General features: G+C 44.1%; 2 protein-coding genes across 11 annotated transcripts in view; one reads left to right on the top strand and one right to left on the bottom strand.

The window, feature by feature from the left end:
• LOC140911615 (terminal uridylyltransferase 7-like) overlaps positions 1–20,505 on the top strand; it is an 89,245-nt gene that overhangs the window by 35,813 nt on the left and 32,927 nt on the right. For 3 of the 10 annotated variants that reach the window (XM_073345004.1, XM_073345003.1, XM_073345002.1), the window contains exons 25-31: positions 547–662; positions 2,027–2,322; positions 6,335–6,411; positions 7,691–7,754; positions 9,605–12,236; positions 13,063–13,208; positions 15,119–15,412. In XM_073345004.1, the coding sequence (XP_073201105.1) occupies positions 547–662; positions 2,027–2,322; positions 6,335–6,411; positions 7,691–7,754; positions 9,605–9,672 (621 nt within the window). In that variant the 3' untranslated portion in view covers positions 9,673–12,236; positions 13,063–13,208; positions 15,119–15,412. Of the gene's footprint in view, positions 1–546; positions 663–2,026; positions 2,323–6,334; positions 6,412–7,690; positions 7,755–9,604; positions 12,237–13,062; positions 13,209–15,118; positions 15,447–20,505 lie in introns of those variants that run through there. The other 7 variants (XM_073345000.1, XM_073345006.1, XM_073345010.1 and 4 more) reach the window with 5 other exon arrangements.
• The window catches only part of LOC140911616 (terminal uridylyltransferase 7-like), a 54,010-nt gene continuing 51,123 nt past the window's right edge, over positions 17,619–20,505 (bottom strand). Inside the window, exon 30 of the transcript XR_012159055.1 lies at positions 17,619–18,538. The gene's annotated coding sequence lies outside the window, so the exon portion shown is untranslated. The remainder of the gene's footprint in view (positions 18,539–20,505) is intronic.

The following is a 20,505-nucleotide window of genomic DNA, read 5'->3' as shown; positions in this document are numbered from 1 at the left end:
CAGGGAGCGAGTTAGGAGAAGCCCTCACCTGTCACCATGTTATACAGCTCTGAATTGCAGTCTCATTACAGAGAGTGGAACATGGCTGTAACTTTGTTCTCATTCAGACTATAATGTTCATGGCCACGAAGGAGGTCAAGAAGGCTAACCTGGGTTCTTTATAGAGCTGTGGTCAATTAATGGCCTTCCTGATTCTACAGTAGGCACCCCAATGGAGTGATACAAAGCACACCTACCTTCACTCTTTTGGGGAGCTGCTTGTGCTAATACGGCCTCACGCTTAGGCTATGTTTACACTAGTACCGCTACAGCTGCGCCATTGAAAGGTCTCCCGTGTAGCTGCTCTTTGCCGGCAGGAGACAGCTCTTCTGCCAGCAAAATAAATCCACCCCGAATGAGCAGCGGTAGCTTTCTCAGTGGTTTTTTTTTTCACTCCCCTGACCAACAAAAAGGCCATGTCTACACTAGCACTAGACATAGCTGGCTTAGGTTTCCAAATCTTGGGGAAAAAAAATAGATGCACAACACTACATTCTTTCCTTTTAGGAATACTTCTTTGACCCAGAAGTCCTGACAGAAGGAGAACTGGCCCCAAATGACAGGTGCTGCAGAATTTGTGGTAAAATTGGACACTTCATGAAAGACTGTCCCTTGAGGAGAAAGTACGTATATTTTTAAGGGCTGTGTGGTTTTGGTAGTACAAGGGGTTTGTATAAATTTCTGAAATGTTGGAATCAAGAGATACTGAAAATTGACCAAGTGGAGGGTCTAGTGTTTAAGGGGCTTGGATTACTGATAGAAATGTAAAAGTAACAGAAATTAGAGTTCATCCTTATAGTTAGAAAATTTGAGCAGAACCGCTTAAATGTCTGAGGAGAAAATAGTCCAGTGTTGATCAGATAATGTTCTTCACCAACTGACTCCAAGAACATGGGCTTTTGCAGTAAGGGATTGCCTCCTGAAGAGCGCTTTCCTTGAAGGGAAAATGTGACTCAGTCGTATTCCTAGCCATGCTACAGACATGAAACAAACCTATTTTGGGGGGAACCAGTTGGCCTGAAGACCTTCAACAAGCTTTAAAAAAGCAGCAACAAAACACTTTCTTGGCAGCTAGCAAATCAGGAACGCAAGCAGAAACTGTCTGACGTATCCTTTTCTGTATGATGTTGTTGTTTTATATTTGATTAGTGAATTGTGAAATGGATATTGCTTAGACATCTAGGTTAAGAACCCATGCATCCTGGCCTAAGCAAATGTAGCATAGCCGAAGTCCCAAATAAAGAATATCGGGTATATTTTCAAAAGCCTCTAAGTGGCTCTGAAACACAAGCATTTTTGAAACTACCCGACCATTGGTTCCAGTTTTAATTATATTAAATTTCTTTTTAGCATTTTGCTTAGAGCCTTTCTCTTAAGTGGATGGACTGCAGCAGCCATGGTTGATTGTATGGTGGAGGGGGTTTTTGAGCTTTACGTCATAAATTTTTTCCCTTAGATGCGTCTCTGTGTATATACAGTATGTAATATGAAACCACCATGTTTAAAAGTTAGCATTTCTTATTTGTATAACAGTGCTGTCGGTCCAGATTTGAAAAAACTTAAACCATTCTAATTGTGGACTGAGTACTTTATATTTAGGGTTTTGTAACCGGGAAGAAGTTTGTACAGCTCGATGAGAAATCCGTGAGAATTACTCCTAGAGTTAGACACTTTGGTTGTAAAGATGTCTTGCTTTTTCGCCATAGTTGATTGTATGGTGCTTCTTTACTACATATTGCTCATATTTTCCATTAGAGTTCAGCAGAAAGCTTTTTCCTCAACTACATAAATGAATATTACTAAATTTATTTAATATTTTATGTTGGTTCTCCCACCACATAGACTTCTAGGAAAAAGAGAGATACGTTTATTCATCTTTGTTGCGTGTCACATAAATCCTCTTTAAGAATATACTATTTAACACAAAATTTCTTTTCTTCATCTGACAGAGCCTATTTGCTTTTATGTCACTGTTTTGCTTCTGCAGGTTGAGACGACGACATGATCATGAAGATATTAAAAACCAAAGGTACATCGAGAACAACGAGAAAAGAAGCAAAGAGGAAAAAGATACCTCAATGAAGGAAGGAACGATATTATGTACACCTCAGAAAAACAAACTAGGGAGAGCAACACTGGACACAGGAAGAGAGAAGTCTTCCAGGCAGTCAGCAGAGAAGTGGAAGCGGCAGGAGGACAGGGACTTAAGAGAAAAACGTTGTTTTAACTGTGGGAGAGAAGGCCACATTAAAAAAGAGTGCCCACTGTATAAAGGAGCTGCAGGTATGAAACCCCGATACATTCTAAGACATCTTAAACCGACCCTATCATTTTGGAGTATTTAACGAGATTGGCTAAATGGGTCTGGATTAATATCTCATCAAATATACTGACATAGTACTGAACCTTCCTTTTTCAAGGGGACAAGATGCAATTGTCTAATTTCCCTTCTTTGTCCTCTGCCTGCCTTAAGGGCACCCCTGTCACCTGGAAAGACAAGACATGATTTCCATTAGAGCTGCATTGCCCAGATCCTCAAAGGTCTTTAGGCTCCTAAATTAGATTGAAATCAATGGAAGGTAGGTGCCTAACTACCTTTTGAAGCTCAGTGGAGGTTAGGTGCTTAAATACGTTTTGAGGATCTGGGCCTGCATGTGGGGAAGAGTTAGTTTTCCTATTTCCAGAGGCTGTTTCCACTTTTCTCAGAATCCCTGTTAGCTCCATTTTCAAACTTTAGATTCCATTTCATTGCATTGTACATCCACGAAGGCTGGCACCAGAGCAATTCTTGTCATCTTAAACTACTGCATTCTGAATAAGTTTAAGCATTTGACCCTTTCCCCCATAAATGGTTTTAAACCATTCCTAATAAGCATAAAGTGGTTACTATTCAAACAGGATTTGGAAATGAAGCTTCTCAAATCAGCAGCCAGGCAGAGGGGATCCATTTCCTGCAGCAGCCTTTGTCATTATCTTGTGCGGGGAATGCTACTTTTCTCAAAGACCACTGATTCAGGAAGGACTTTAAGAGTGATACAGAATACCTAGATGAGGCCAGGTCCTCCTTCAATGAGGAGATGATTGCCAAAGATCCTTGGTATGATGGCTTGTTCCCTTCTCCAATTTCCTGAGCAGGCAGACATTTCCTAACCTGGAACAGATGAGAAAAATCATCCTGCTGAGATGTAGTATCATAGGATTGGAAGGGACCTTGAGAAGTCATCAACTATTGTTCCTTCCTAAGTGGAGTACTTTGCATTTGTCCTTATTGAATTTCATCCTGTTTACTTCAGAGCATTTCTCCAGACTGTCCAGATCATTTCTAATTTTAATCCTATCCTCCAAAGCACTTGCCACCCCTTTTAGCTTCGTATTGTCCGTAAAGTTTATAAGTGTTCTCTCTATGTCATTATCTAAATCATTGTTTAAGATATTGAACAGAACTGGACCCAGAACTGAGGGACCCCACTTGATATGCCCTTCCAGCATGACTGTGAACCATGGATAACTACTCTCTGGGAGCAGTTGCCTAACCAGTTAGGCACCCACTTTATAGTAGCTCCATCTAAGTTGTATTTCTGTAGTTTGTTTATGGGATATGAGACTGTTATGTGAAGCAGTATCAAAAGCCTTATTAAAGTCAAGATATGCCATATCTACCACTTCCCCCTATCCACAAGGCATAGAATCATAGAATATCAGGGTTGGAAGGGACCTCAGGAGCTCGTCTAGTCCAACCCCCTGCTCAAAGCAGGACCAATCCCCAACTAAATCATCATAGCCAGGGCTTTGTCAAGCCTGACCTTAAAAACTTCAAAGGAAGGAGATTCCACCACCTCCCTAGGTAACGCATTCCAGTGCTTCACCACCCCCCTAGTGAAAAAGTTTTTCCTAATATCCAACCTAAACCTCCCCCACTGCAACTTGAGACCATTAGTCCTTGTTCTGTCATCTGCTACCGCTGAGAACAGTCTAGATCCAGCCTCTTTGGAACCCCCTTTCAGGTAGTTGAAAGCAGCTATCAAATCCCCCCCCATTCTTCTCTTCTGCAGACTAAACAATCCCAGTTCCCTCAGCCTCTCCTCATAAGTCGTGTGTTCCAGTCCCCTAATCATTTTTGTTGTCCTCCGCTGGACGTTTTCCAATTTTTTCACATCCGTCTTGTAATGTGGGGCCCTTGTTACCCTGTCAAAGAAAGCTATTAGGTTGTTTTAACAAGATCTGTTCTTGTGAAATCCATGCTGACAGTTACTTATCACCTTATTTTCCTCTAGGTGTTTGCAAATTGATTGGTTAATTATTTGCTCCATTATCTTTCAGGGTACCAAAGTTAAGCTGACTAATCTCTGGGTTGTTGTTATTTCCCTTTTTATAGATGGGCACTAATTTGCCCTTTTCCAGTCCTCTGGAATCTCTCCTGTCTTCTATGACTTGTCATGCTAATGGCCCAGATATCTCCTCAGTCAGCTGCTTGAGTATTCTAGGATGTATTTCTTCAGGCACTGGTGACTTGAAGACATCTAAGTAATTTTTGTCTAAGTAATTTTTAACTTGTTCTTTCCCTATTTTAGCCTCTGATCCTACCTCATTTTCACTGGCATTCACTATGTTAGATGTTCCATCGCCACCAACCTTCTTTGTGAAAACCTGAAACGAAGTCATATAGCACTTATGCCATTTCCACATTTTCTGTTAGTGTTGTTCCCCCCTCGTTGAGTAACAGACCTACCCTGTCCTTGGTCTTCCTCTTGCTTCTAAAGTATTTGTAGAATGTTTTTTTGGTACCATTTACATCTCTAGTAGCTTAATCTCATTTTGCGGCTTGGCCTTTCTAATTTTGTCCTTACATACATGTGTTATTTGTTTATATTCATCCTTTATTTGACCTAGTTTCCACTTTTTGTAGGACTCATTTAAAGTAGAGCCCTCTCCTAAGAAAAGGTGAAGGGGTGCCCCCTTTGTTAATCACTAGCCTCTGAAGGAATAGAGAATTGCAGTATCTCCCGAGGTGGTAAGATGCCCTCCTTGGAACCTTTACATAAGCCTCCAGAGCATTTAAAGCCATTGAAAAAAGTTCCTCTTCTTCCTGGCCATTTAAAGCAGCATTTGTCATATCAATTCTCTCCATGAGGAGAGTCTCAAATCAGGCCTATTTTACGCTACAGCATTGCTCCCACTGATGTAAGTCACCCACTACAGCAACCTAACAACTCCACCTGTGTGAGAGGCGTAGTGCTTAGGTCTATGTAATTAGGGTGGTGCAGTGTCTGTGTAGATGCTCTATTACGTACATCACCTATTGACTGTCAACTAAAGCTGAAGAAGAAAAGGTATTCAAGGATTCTAGCCAAATAGATCTGAAATGAAGTTTCATATCTGTGCTGCACCCTGTTTCTGACCCTGAGTCACTTGTCTAGTTTTCCACCTCACTGTGCATCAGATATAAACATCTTGTACTTACCATCAAGGCTTTGTGTCTCTGAACTGTCTCCTTTCACATTTCCCCTTGCCCCCTCATTCTGCCAATGCTAGCTTCATTCTGCCAGTGCCACCTTATCTCACACGTTTCTCCATGTCTCTTTTAAATCCTGTGCCCTACCCCTGGAATTCACTTCCCAAACCTAATTGGTCAGATTTCCTCATACCTCATTCACATTCCTCTTAAAAATTCACCTCTTCTGTCCCATCTCTGAAGTGTGACATAGGGAGAGTGAAGACTAAAATATATTTTACTGCATTCAAGATGTCTGTGTATTCATTGCTGTGGGAGCAGCTTCAGCTGTTTTTCAGTCCAGGTGACCTGCTGTATATTGACCTTTGTCACTTCTAGCATATAAGTGTGGTGATGAGGTTGTCGAATGTATATGTAAACTACATTAATCACAGAGAGGTGGCCGTTGCCTATCATTACATGTGTGTTGGAGAGGGTGGTCCTGTTGATTAAATCTTTTGTACTTTGTTTTCTGTATGGCCCCAAAAGTGTTCTCTGTGATCCAGTGGTAAGGGGGCAAAGTTCAATTCCCTGGTCTCCCTTGGCTTACTGTGACCTTGGGCAAGTCACTTCTCTCTCTGTGCCTAAGTTCTGTCAAACGGGGATAATAGTTCTTCCCTAATTCTTAAGGGTGTTGAGGTTAAATACACTAAAGATTGTGAGGTGCTGGGATACTATGGTGATGGGAGGTGAGTCATGCATACAAGTGCCTTTATATAGATAATGATAAGTTGTTGGAGTTTCTAATTGGAAGGTAATATTTTTATCTTTTCAATAAATTTTCACTGTATTTTAATTTCTCAGGTGGATCTAAGTCAGAAAGTCTGTGTGGATCCCCTTCTTCACCCAGTGCTGTTAAACATGCTGGTAGAGTAAATCAGGTCAACACTGCATAATTTTCTGAATCAGGTTCTCAACCTTTTTCTTTCTGAGGCCCTTGACAACATGCTATAAAAACTCCAGGGCCCAGTTTGGTTGGGAGGGAGTCAGGGCTCTGGCTCAGGGGTTGCGGGGGCTTCTAGCATAGGTGTAGTTTGACTTCTATTTTGGGTGGGCAGGGGCCAGTGGGGCTTGGGCCAGTTCTGTATGGCGGGGTCCAGGGAGGGAGCGCCGCCTCCATCCCCTGATTCACCTCAGCAGGCCACCCAGCCTGTCTGGGTTGTGGAGAGTGGGCGGGGACACAACCAAAAATTATAACTCAGGGAGTGGGGTGGTGAGGTCTCAGCTCAAAAAGTTTGAAAACAGCTCAGGGTGCAGAGAAGGGCAGGTAGGAGCTATGTTCAGGCAGGGCGTGTAGCTGAGAGCTGCACACAGGAAGAGGGTAGCTCAGGGTGCAGGGAAGGGGTAGCTAGGGACTATGTGTGAGCAGGGAGGGGTACCTTAGAGTGCAGGGAGTGGGTACCTGACGTTACAGGGAGGGCTTCTCTGCCGTCCCTGTTCCCCGAGGGCTCTGCCAGCCATGGAGTCGGGTCTCCCTGCCTAGGCAGCTCTTACCAGCTGCGTGACCAAAGAGGCGGGGAGCTGAGGAGCAGCTTCAACCCCTTGCACCAGCAGGAGATGAGGGAACATGCTGCCTGCTAAATGATGTCAGCCAGACCAGCAGATGTCCTGCACTGCCCGGCTCTGGCTTCCTGCCTTCGACCTGGCCTGGGGGCGGGGAGAGGAAGGCGGGGGCGGGAGGGCGCAAAGGGAGAGCGTGGGTGGAGCTGCCCTGGGACAGTCCTGCTTTTGCACTGTAGTTTTGCAGGGTAGAGTAGCATCCTCTGTGCCCCCCAACTCTGCCCATGGGCTCAGAGCTTCTGCCCTGTGGGGGGTGCCGAGAATTGGGGCTTCAACGCCATGGCTCCCAGCTTCAGCCCCGTGGGAGATGCTGGAGATCGGGTTCTGGGTTTTAGCCACGGGGCCCTGTGGCCCCCCTGAAAAGGTTTGTTGGTCCCCAGGGGGCCACGGACCCCCTGTTGAGAACCACTGTTCTGAATCACGTTCTTCTTAAGTATACTTAAAGCCATTTACAGTAGTAAACTCCAGTTTGGCTCAAGTTTTCAACTACGATACACCTTTTTGTAGGTACAGCACTCTTTATCTGTAATCCAATCAACTGTTCCCTGCCTAATAGTTGAATTTTATGTGTTCACTTATCTCTATATGGCTCTCTTTTAGGGAATAGTTTTATATGAGGAAAAGAAGAAACAAAAAGGAAAAGTGTTCTTGAGTTCCCAAACAGGTTTGTACATCAGATTCCACTGAACAGCAACCCGGATATTAACAACTTCTGATTAATAACAGCATTTTTCTGGGACCCAATCCTGTCCCATTGACTTTTTAATGTTCGTGGGATTTGGATATTGGCAGTGGCATGCCACTTATCAACCCACCCCTCAACCCCCTACTTTTTTTTTTTTTAAAGAAGAAAGATGCAAGCTGCAGGCAGGTTGTCAGGGTTGCAGCCATAAAAGGAGGCACTGGGACATGCTGAGTGCACCCATCACAGGCAGGTTTGCAAAACTGCAGCCACACGGGAAAAAGTGGGAAGACAGCTTCTGTGGCTGCAAGCCTGCCTGCACACGGGGATTGCACAGGAGGTAAGGGGCTGCGAGCTGAGGGGGAGCAGCGCAGTAGCTGGCGGGCGGCTAGATGCCAGAGCTGCATGGTAGCTCTCCCTGTGCTCTTCAGGCTGCAGCCTGCTATAAGGTGCAGTCAGGGAAGGAAGCAGTGAGACGTGCTGAGTTCTGATCCCCGGAGAGCACAGTGAGAAGTACAGGGCAGCCCCAGAGGCCTGCAGCAACTGGGCTGCAGCCCCCTCTCCCTGCTGCTGCCCTACTCACAGGCCGGTTGCAGGGCTGCAGCCAGGGAATGTACTTCCCAGCACTTCCTTCCTTAGCTGCAGCCTTGCAAAGCCACCTTCCACTTACTGGCAACTGCTGGATAATGGCAAGATTTTGCTGTTGACCAAGGGGTCGCTAATAAATGCAATCTACTGTAACTTGAATTACTTAATTGAAATTACAGTATCTAAAAGCATATTTTGGGAAATGAGCATCTCCCCCAGTCCTCACTGATGGGAGCTCTGCTTTCTGTGTTGATACTGAAGGCAGTTCAGGCTTGTTGCTAGCACCCTTTGGGCTAAGCCCAGCCTCTTTGTCCACCAGAGTTTTTTCCTCTGGCAGCAGAACCAGGAGGCAGTTCAGCATTCCCCTAGTTTGTTTAGTTTTATTTTTTTATTTACCATCAATAGGGTGTGTTTGTTTTTTGGATCAATTTCTTAGGGGCCAAGGCATTAAAGGTTCTTTGTACAAACCAACTACCAATCAGAGTAGGAGACTGCAGTCAGATCATGACAAAGGATAGTTAAGCTCAAGAGAGAGCTTTTAAAAACAATGCGAACCACTGCCGGCTGACAAGTAAAAAGATCCCCTAGTAAAGGAGCTATATTTGCACCAGATCCCCACTCCGTGAATTCTGTGTTAGAAGCAGAATAGGACTGTTACTTCCTTACACACATCTGTTTCACTTACTTTAAAAAAAAAAATTAATTAGCTATTACAGCCAAGTTTTTAAAAATGAGGAGTGATTTTTAGACATTTTAGTTGAATCTAATCTGGCTCAGACCAAATTAAGAACGTAAAAACAGCCATCCTGGGTCAAACTAAAGGTCCATCTAGCCCAGTATCTTGTCTTCTAACAGTGACCAATTGCCAGGTGCCTCAGAGGGAATGAACAGAACAGGTAATCATCAAGTGATCCATCCCCTGTCACTCATTGCCAGCTTCTGGCAAACCGAGGCTAGGGATCCCATCCTGGCTCATAGCCATTAATGGACCTATCCTCCATGAATTTATCCAGTTCTTTTTTGAACTCTGTTATAGTCTTCACTTTCACAACATCCTCCGGAAAAGAGTTCCACAGGTTCCAAAAGTTTGTCCAGTTTCTGTTCTTTCCCCTTAGGGTGGAACATGCAATGTGGAGCACACTTAAAAACAAGCGGTGCTTCCAAAATCTTGTGTTCAGATCATTACTTTTCTATTTGGTTACAACTTCAATAATGTGACACTTTCTTTTTTGGTTTCTGTTTAGGCAGCCTTGCCAATAAATACATGGCTCAGGGAAAAGCCTCACAGAAGAGGACCCACCAAGAATTATGAGGGGACTGAAGAACTCTGAAATTGCAATACAGGCCGTCCAATCACTTCAAAAATTAGGTTCATTTTGGCTAAAGCTTCTGGGCTCACAAGACAGCAGCACAAAACAATCTTCAATTTGAGTTTAAAGAAAACATGGTATTTTATTTTAATTAGATTGCTAAAAGTCCGAGGCAATGGATTTTAATGCAGTGCTCCTACTATGGACTCCTGCTCTTAATAGATTATTTGAACATTTTAATAGAAAGCCATGATGTTTGTATTTGTTTACTAAGTAAAACGTGTAGATAAGAGCAGGTGCTCATTTTCAAGATTTTAACATTCAACATGACCCTTTCAAAGTGCACCAAAATTGCGTGCAAGCCAAATATTGTTTCATTTTTCTTCAAAAATTGACTTTTTGAAGGAGGAAATGCTATTTATTAATGTTGATTGTTTACTGAATCCTTGTGTAAAGTGTTTAAAATGTTTGTGGACTACTACTGATGTATTTGCAAACATTTTATCTGCGGAGAATTGAAAACAAACATTAGTAAACTTTTTTGTCAAACTGCTGTGGACACACTGCCACTGAGTTGTTTTTTTCTCTTTGTGATTTTATGAGTTAATATGCTGCTGTGCTTGTGTACAGAAAGACTGAGAAGCAGATTAGTCCGGTTTGATGCTGCTAAGAATCTTTCCCATGGCCTATAAAATGCAACAGGCACAATTGCTAAAAGGCAGAAAAAAGTGATAATCAGCAATTGGGGATGGGGGTTAAATGCTTTTCTCTGTTCCTAAAAAGTGAAAAAGATCCAACTGCCAATCAAGGATTTAATTAGTGTTATCTTAAGATTTACTTGAAGTCCTTTTGGAGCTGGTACTATACCTTCATACCCTGTTCTCGGGGGAGTAGGAATCAATACAGGGAAAAAATGAAACCTCTGTTATTTATGACTTTGAAATAAAAAAAATTTAAAACTTGAAATTTCTACATTTCTCCTTATCTTGTACCTACAATTCCAAGTATTCTTGCTACAAGTGCAAAATTCAATAGGAACATAGGATAATGTCATTTTACTCTAACTACTTACTTAAAGGTGTTATGTTTTAAGACTAATAGTTCCTTTCACCAAATGTCTACATCGTCATTAAAGACCTAGGCTGGGATTTTCAAAGGGGCAAGGCAGTTAGGTCCCCAACTCTGTGTGTGTGTGTGTGTGTGTCCCCTAAAATTCATCACTTCATAAATCTGTTCACTTACACATTGAGAGAAATTTTAGCCAAAGAATAACAGAAAATGACCACATTCAGGTGATGGAATGTTTGTCAAGTTCACTTCAACTTCATAGCTCGTGGTACTTTATCATAAAATTAAAATTCAGTCTTTCCTTTGTGGGATCCTTATGGTTTTTGTTGTACTGTTTATTTGCCTGGCAGCAAAATATAAAAGTTGCTGTGTTCTGTGTATACAATGGCTCAATTAACCCTGTATTTAAAGTTTTCTTCTTTGATTGTGGACGGGAGTGAAAGATAAAAGCTTCTATGGAGCTAAGTGGCCATAGAGAGACCCCACAGCCCTTCCATAGAAGATATTCATAAAAATCATTTTTGCTGCCTGTCCCATAGCCTCCCTCCTGCCCCCTTCACCTTGGTACCTTTTGCCATGAAGTATCCAGCTATGAAATCTTCCTTGCTAATCCTGACTTCAGCTGAAGGCTGGTCCTGTGGATGCTCTCATCTTTCATTCTGAAGAAAGGGTTATTCACCTTATGCAGTAACTGAGGTTCTTCGAGATGGTTGTCCCTGTGTGTGCTCCACTTCAGGTGTCCCTGCACTTGACATCAGAGATTTGTAGTAGCAGTGCCTAGTTGGGTCGCGCATACACCATCGCCTTCTTGCGCCACCTCAGGCGGTTACATAGTGCTGCATGACCAGCCGTCCCTCGGATCCTTTTCTACCTCAGAGAATCTAGCGTGAAACTCCAAACTAGAGGGGAGGAGGGAGGCTAGTGGAGTACTTACAGAGACAATCATCTTGAGTAACCTCTGTTGCTGCACAAGATGAATAACCCTCTCTTCTTTTTTTTTAAAGAGTGTCTCTGTGGGTGCTCCACTTTAGGTGACTGAGCAGTGCCCCTTAGTAGAAGAGTGGGGCTTCGGAGTTGCGTTAGTGATAGTTGATAAAACAGAGAGTCCAAATAGAGCGTCTGATGATGACTGTTGCTCTATTGTGCTTTGTGAATGTGTGGGCTGATGCCCAGGTTGATGCTCTGCAAACATCAATAATGGGGATGTTGTTGAGAAAAGCTATCAATGCTGAAAGTTCTCTGGTAAAGTGTGCTGGTCCTGTTGGGGCTTGTAATTGATGCTTTTGATAACAAAAGTGGATGTGCATCCTGATATCCACTCGGATAGTCTCTGTTCTGAGATGGTTTGCCCTTTTGATCATTCTGTTATAGAGACAAATAATCTCAGTGATTTTCTAAACATTTTTGTTCTTTCAATGTAGAAAGCTAATGCTCTTGGAACGACCAGTGCCTAGAGTGATGCCTTTTTTGTCTGCATGAGGTTTTGGAAAAAATCCAGGTAAGTAAATGGGTTGGTTCAAATGAAAGGGGGAGGTAACCTTCAGTAGGAATTTGGGGCGTGGTCTTAAGGTAACTTTATCTTTAAAGAAAGTTGTGTATGGAGGGGCTAGGGGATGTGCCATTAGGGCACCTAGTTCTCCCACATGTCTGGTGGACGTAATGGCGATGAGGAAAGCCACATTCATAGATAGGTGGAGTAATGAACAGGTGGCCAGTGGCTCAAATGGGTTTTCCATAAGTCCGTGTAAGACCAGGTTGAGGTCCCACATAGGAGATGGGTTCCTTATTTCAGGATAAGTGTTCTCAATGCCCTTGAGGAAACATTTAGTTGTTAGGTGGGTGAATATGGTGACTCATCCACCTTATCATGGAAAGCTGTGATATAGCTGCCAAGTGTACCTTGATGGAGCTTGTCGAGAAGCCCCAGTTTGTTTAGTTCTAATATGTAATCCAGTACCCTTGGTAAAGAGGAGAATGTTGATATGATATTTGTCCTGGCACTATATATTGAACCATTTCCACTTATGAATATATGTGTCTCTTGTATTTCAGGGGTTGTCAAACTCGGGGTCAGGAGTCCTCAGGGGGTCGCGAGGCTATTACGTGGGGTGTTGCGAGCTGTCAGCCTCCACCCCAAACCCTGCTTTGCCTTCAGCATTTATAATGGCGTTAAATACATTAAAAAGTGTTTATAATTGATAAGGGGGGGGGTCACACTCAGAGGCTTGCTATGTGAAAGGGGTCACCAGTACAAAAGTTTGAGAACCCCTGTTGTATTTGGTCTACTGTTGTTCAGTAATATGTCTTTTACTTCCTCTGAACAGGTCATTTCATTTCCTCTCAGCCCTGGAGTAGCCAGCCCTTGAGGTGAAGTATTGAGGTTGGGATGGTGAATGTGTCCCGCATCTTGGGAGAGGAGATGAGGTATGAGAGGAAGATTTCAAGGTGGGCATACTGCCATCTTTTACAGGTATGGTAACCATGTTTGTCTGGACCATCTAGGTGCTATTAGGATGACTTTGGATTTGTCCTCCTTGATCTTGTTTAGGACCCAGGTTAGGAATAGGAAGGAGGAAATGCATACATTAACGGTGCATCCCATTTGACGAGGAGAGCATTGCCGAGGGAATGGGGTCCCAGTCCAGCTCTGGAGCAATATTGTGGGAACTTGGTGTTCTGTGCTGTTGCAAAGAGGTCTATGGTAGGGAATCCCCAGTTTGAATATCGTAGGTAGAACTCCAGGGTCCATTTCCCACTCATGATTCTGTGAAAACTCTGTTTAGTGCATCTGCTTTTGTGTTCTGACATCCCAGCAGGTAGGATACTGATATGTCGATGTTGTACCAATTCTAGAGCAGTATCGCCTCTGTGCATAGGGAGTGTGATTGTGCTCCTCCCCCCAACTCTTTGACGTTTATGTAAAACATGCACACTACATTGTCCTTGAGGATCCTGATGGCTTTTTTTTTAATTAGTGGTAGAAAGTGCTCATATGCGTTGTGGACTGCCCTTAGTTCCAGCAAGTTTATGTTTAAGTTTATGTCTCCAGTGGAGACCATCGGCCTTGGACTGTGTTGTTGAGTAAATGCACTTCCTAGCCTATTTGGGAGGCATCCCTGGTGAATTGTAACTGTTGGAGTCGTTTGTAGAAATGGGATTCCTGTACAGATGTTCTTCAATTGTGTCCACCATTTTAGGGAGTCCTTTACCTTGTTTGCCGTTGTGAGATGTCTGCTTAGGGTGTGCCTGTGTGGTATGTGCACTGTTCGAAGCCAGGCCTGCAGGCATCTCGTGTAGCTTGGCGTGTTTGACGACAAACAACATCACTGACATATGTCCCAAAAGTTGTAGGCATGTTCTGGCAGATGTTTGTGGACTGTCTGTCCCTGTTGATATTAAGTTGACTAGCGTGATGAAGTGTTGATGAGGTAGGTTGCTGTAGCTGTTGAACAGTCAAGACATGCTCCAATGAATTCCAGTTTCTGGACAGGTATCAGTGTTAACTTTTGTGTGTTTGTTTGTAATCGTAAAAAAGCGTTCTCATACTCTGTGTGGCATTTATAGCTTTGTGTTGGGGCCTTTATGAGGCAGTTGTCCAGAAATATCGTGACTCCATGTCTGCAGAGGTGTGCTGCCACCACTGCTAAAACTTTGGGGAAGGGCCTTCGGGGGGTCAGTAAGCTGAAGGGTAGTACTTTGTATTGGAAGTGTTTTCCTAGGGTGAACCTTAGCAATCTTCTGTGTAATGGTAACATAGAAATATGTGTCCTGTAGGTTGAGGGCCGAGAGCCAGTCCCCCTTTCCTAATGCTAGGATTATAGTTGTTAGTGTCGCCATTTTTGAAATGTTGGGTTTTACAAATTTGTTGAGTTTTCTTAGGTCCAGGATGGGCCTCCACTGTTAGAAAATAGTGTGAGTAAAACTTTTGCCTCTGTGCTGTGTTGGTACTTGTGCCACTGCGCCTAGGTGTTAAATGTGGTTCACTTCCTGTTGCAGCAGGTATTCGTGAGAGGGGTCCCTGAAGAGGGATGGGGAGGTGGGATGGAGATCAAAGGGGTGAAATAACCAGTTTGGAGAATTTCCAAAACCCCATTTGTCTGCAGTGATGGTGCGCCAGACTCGGTAAAACAGTGACAAGCCATACCCAAATGGTCGGGAGATAGTTCCAGCGTTAGAATGAGTGATTGTCTCGTGCCCTCGACCACACCTTCAAGAATGCTGTTTCAAGGTGGATTGTTGGGACGTTGAAGGTTGATTCTGGTTTTGTCGACGTCTGGTCTGCTTTGCTTGTGGTGTTGGTCAAACTTCCTGTGTGGTTGTGTGTACGTGGCAATGGGAATCTCTGTGTATAATACCTATCCTGTTTCTTTGTATTTGCAGGTGTGTAGATGCCCGGGGATTTTAATGTTGCCCTAGAGTCCTTCAGAATACGAAGGGACTCGTCAGTTTTGGCCGCAAATAGTTTTGGGCCTTTGAAGGGCAGGTCCTCAACCGTTGACTGAACCTCTCTCGGGAACCCCAAGAAATGAAGCATTGATGCACAGTGCATGACCACGGATGTTGCAATGGAGCATGCCGCTGTTTCCGCAGAGTCAAGTGAGATCTGCAATGCTGTCCTGGCAGTGAGATGGCCTTCGGCGATGTTGGCTTTAATTTGTTCTTTTTTGTCTTCCGGTAAGCTGCCAATAAATTCTGACATTTTCGAAAATATTGTATGTGTGTATTTTGACGGTAGGGCTCCATAATTAGCTATGCAAAACTGCAGTGTTGCAGATGAATACACCTTGTGACCAAAGAGGTCTAACCTCTTCCATTCTCTGTCATACGGGGTTATTATAGTATGGCGTTGCTCTCTCCTCTCATTTATAGCTTCCAACACTAGTGAGTTTGATGTGGTGTGTGTTAACAAGATCTCCACTCCCTTAGATGGCACATAGTATTTCTTATCCTATCTTTTGCATGACGGGGGTGATGTTGCTTGTGTCTGCCAGATGGTTTTGGCAGGCTCCATAATAGCGTCTTTAATCAGCAACACTACCTTTGTCGTGGTAGATGTCTGAAGAATATCCAGTAGTTTATGCTGCGATTCAGGTTCCTCTTCTAGGGATATGGTCAGGGACAGCCACCCTTTTGAAGAGTTTCTGGAATTGCGTGAAGTCATCCCCTGTGGTAGGGGGTGGGGACATTATAGTTTTATCTGGTGATGATGTCTGGTTCGGTGGTGGTAAGGCTTCTTGGTCTGAGATTTCCTCATTTTCTTCAGTCACCTCCTCCTGCGTTTCTGAGGATCCTGGTATAGGTGGTGATGGAGATTGTGGTGCTCTCGATTTTGGTGGGCTGGGGGACTTGCGATGTTGTGCCCTGTATACTGCCTACAGGTCCCAGTAGGGCCAATTTAGTGAGAATGATATGGGAGGTGGCGCCCCTGGGTGCCCATACCAGCTATGTGCATCTGAAGATGAGTGGTATCCTGTTTGGTGGGATGGACCTGGTCTGTGTGAGGAGTGATGAGGTGCACATATCTCCCCTTCATCCTCCTCCTCATCATCATCGCTGGAGATGGGGAGCCGATCTAGGTGGAGTGGTCAGCCAGCTCGGTACCGATTGAGTTGGAATGCTATTGGTACTGAGAAGCAGGGACTCCAGTGTTAAGGCATACAGATCTACTGGTCTCCTCAAGAATTGGTGTGGTACCATGAATGCCAGTACCGATGTCTGCATTGCTGGCAGTACAGGAGTGTGAGTAGTAGCCACTGGTGCCGAGGATCTTGTGTTGTGCTGTGTAGGTACCACAGGTGGTTCCATTGCGCCGCTCAGTGCCGAGTATCTTCTTGGCTCTCTGGGTACTGAGGCGGAGGGTTTTACTTTGTCAGAGCTTTCTCGCTTATGGTCTTTCGCTCTCTGGCGGTCGGTACCGACGTAGACTTGGCAATTGGGGAACACTTTTTCTTAGCAGATTCCCACTGGTGAAGTCTGAGCCTGCTTTTTTGTAGCCTTCTTGGACAAAAGCTCTTTTGTAGGGGCTGTTGAGGCAGGACCTCTGTCAGAGGCTGCCAGTGGCCGGGCAGGGTCCGAGGCAGGTTGCAGAGATTTCTCCATCAGGATCTTACATTGAAGATCTCTCACTTTTCTTGTTCTGGCCTTTAGATTACCGCAATGTGGACACTTTTGAGGGATATGTATCTCATCCAGATAGCAGACACACCGTGCATGTCTGTCAGAAATAGGGATTGACAGCCTGCAAGTCAGGGAGCGTTTAAATCCCAGCAATCTGGGCATGCCAGACAGGTTCTGTCCCTCACTGAGAAGGGGAGCAGTAACATTATAGAAGCCTAAACTTATTTTCCTAATAAGGGGGATAAAGAGAGTCATTCTTACCCTTTATGCTTTTTTTTAATTATTTCTCTCTCATTTGACTATTAACATAGCTTTATAGTTATCTAAAAATAGGTAAGAGATGCTGCTAATTGCTCTGAGTGAAGCCAAAGGCAGTAGAGAAGGAACTGAGGTACAGTTGGTCACGCAGCACTATGTAACTGCCTGAGGCAGCACAAGACGGTGACAGCCCATGCGCGACCCCACTAGGCACTGCTACTAGAAATCTCCAGTTACAAGCAGAGCGCATGGACACCTGAAGTGGAGCGCCCACAGGGACACCCCTCGAAGGAGAAGCCAACCTTCCCCCTTCCACACCAGCCTGGGTGGTGGTTGAGTTTTTTTTTTTTTTTCTTGTTCCTTTGGAGAGCTAGTTGGAGAGGGAGAGTGTTTCTCTAGACAGCTATGAATGCAGGACTCCTCCCGTAGCCTGAAAACCAAAATCCCAAACCTGAGGCTCATGTCACAGTTACTATGCCAATAAGATGGACTGTATTGAAACTAGTTGATAAGTACACTTATTTAATTGGCTATAGTGAAGCTGTGTGACTGATATATTGTAGCTTCATCTGTGTTAAGAATTCAAACAAAAGACTACATCTATATCTTTGAGTTTTACTTAAGTCCCACTACTGAAAGCAGAAGAAATGTGAACGATCATCTCCACAGTCTTTGATAGTGTTACAGAAAGATCTCTTTTGTTCCATCCCAGTGTGATATGGAAGGAGCAGTGAGTTAGCTGACTGTGTTAATTTGTGTTAAAGATAGCTTGCTGCATCCGCCTTGGTACACCACAGCTTCTCATGCTCTCTTTGATGTCTCTGTTCCCCATTGTCCTACACTCCAGTTTAATATATTGTTGAAAAATGGAGGAGCAAAGATAGTGTGTATGTATAATGTATATGTATATATATTACATGTGGGGGCACTGCTGACATGTATTTTTTCCTCTTTACTTCTGTTCCTATGGTAGTCTTTCCCTGGGATTTGTAGGAGGGGCTGTGTGCATGGCTTTGGAGCTATCTGTCCTGCACCATGTGCAGGCTACTGGTTCTCATGCCCTCTCCCCTTGGTTTTGTTCCTACTTTATTTATCTGAGACGTTATGAAGGGATTGTCGAGGATCATCTGGCCCTCTGACTATTACCCCATGCTACTTATCCATGTGGACACTAATGATACTGTGGGGTCTGACCCTCAGCAGATGAGAAGAGACTACAGGGCTCTGGGAGTAAGGGTGAAGGAGATGGGAGCGCAGATGGTGTTCTCTTCGATCCTTCTGGTCAAGGGTAGGGGCCCAGGCAGAGACAGGTGCGTCCTGGAGGTGAATGCCTGGCTGCGAAGATGGTGTCGCCAGGAGGGCTTCAGCTTCCTTGACCATGGGATGCTGTTCCAGGAAGGACTGCTAAGCAGAGATGGGGCCCACCTATCAAAGAAGGGGACGAGCATATGTCAAGGCTGAATCCCCACTCTGGCACTTGGAGTGCAGAAGATGGGGGCCCGCAAGGATTTTAAAAATTAATACTTGACACTCCAGGCTTCTATTGCGCTCCCAAGGTTACAGCTTTTCTCTGACTTTGGCTTGGTAAACATTGCCACCACCCAAATACAAAAAAAACCCTGGGACCCAGGAAGGAGCACTTGGGAATTCCTGCCGGGTACCCTCAAGCCCTTTCACCCCCCTCTGGGGAAGAGCTAAGAAAGAAAACAAAGGAAATTAGCTGTTGCCCCCAGCTAATTAAACAACATATGTACAAACCTCTTAGGCCTCCAAAAATCCAGTTCTGTTCTCTAAAAAGGTAAATTTTATTAAAAACAAAAAGGAAGAAAATACATCTGGAACTTAGACTTTTGCTAGATTTTAAAGGAGCAATTCCAAAAATTAAGCACCCAAAAGAGCTTTCTTGGGGGTTCAGCTTAAAGGCTACAAGCAAACAAAAGCATCTGGGGTTAGCACGGAGGAGATCCACAAGCCGAAATAAACCTGATCGCATCTATCTAAACATTCCCTGTCCCAATGATTCCTTCTAGGTATGGAAGATAATTTTTCATACCTGGTTCAAACCTTACACAGCATTCCTGCTTTTTGCATTGCTGCTCTGTGTCCCTGCAGCCCAGAGAGAACAACAGACAACAAAGGGAAGGTTTTTCCCAATTTTAAAAAGTTTTAGCCCTCCCATTGGCTCTGTTGGTCAGGTGCCCACTTTTTTTTTTTTTTTAAACCTGTCCAGGGAGGCTTTTTAACCCTTTACAGGTAAAGCAAGCAGAGAACAGCTACCAAGAGGGATTTTTACAGCTAACTGGCTGGCTTGGTGTCCATAAAAGGGAGCTATCCCCACTTCATTTATCACAGCATATTTGGATACAGACTGGCTAACCTAGAGAGGAGAGCTTTAAACTAGGTTTGAAGGGGGCAGGTGAGCAAAGCCCACAGGTAAGTCAAAGCCTTGGAGACCTGGGAAAAGGGTCAGAATTTGGGGGGAGCGTGGGGTGTTACAGCAGGGTTAAAGGAGAGAAGGCAGAACCGGCGGGGGGGGGAGGAATCTAATCAGTATCTTAGATGTCTGTATGCTAGTGCAAGAAGTATGGAGAATAAGCAGGAAGAACTTGAAATACTAGTAAATAGGATGAAATTAAATAAGGACAGATGCGAAGTATGCCACCTAGGAAGGAACAATCAGTTGCACACATACAAAATGGGAAATGACTGCCTAGGAAGGAGTACTGCAGAAAGGCATCTGGGGGTCATAGTGGACCACAAGCTAAATATGAGTCAACAGTGTAACGCTGTTGCATAAAAACGCGAATGTCATGCTGGGATGTACTTTCAGGAGTGTTGTAAGCAAGACACGAGAAGTAATTCTTCCACTCTACTCTGTGCTGATGAGGCCACAACTGGAGTATTGTGTCCAGTTATGGGCACCACATTTCAGGAAAGATGCAAACAAATTGGAGAGAGTCCCCAGAAGAGCAACAATAATGATTAAAAGTTTAGAAAACATGACCTATGAGAGAAAATTGAAAAAATTGGGTTTGTTTAGTTTGGAGAAGAGAAGACTGAGGGGGGAAATAACAGTTTTCAAGTACATAAAAGGTTGTTACAAGGAGGAGGGAGAAAAATTGGTCATCTTAACCTCCTGAGGATAGGACAAGAAGCAATGGGCTTAAATTGCAGCAAGGGCGGTTTAGGTTGGACATCAGGAAAAATTTCCTAACTGTCAGGGCTGTGAAGCACTGGAATAAATTGCCTAGGGAGGTTGTGGAATCTCCATCATTGGAGATTTTTAAGAGCAGGTTAGACAAACACCTGTCAGGAATGGCCTAGATGATGATTATTCCTGCCATGAGTGTAGGAGACTGGACTAGATGACCTCTCAAGGTCCATTGCAGTCC

The sequence above is a fragment of the Lepidochelys kempii genome, chromosome 5 (assembly GCF_965140265.1).
Source record: "Lepidochelys kempii isolate rLepKem1 chromosome 5, rLepKem1.hap2, whole genome shotgun sequence".
Lineage (NCBI taxonomy): Eukaryota > Metazoa > Chordata > Testudines > Cheloniidae > Lepidochelys > Lepidochelys kempii.
This window is presented reverse-complemented; position numbering and strand designations above follow the sequence as displayed.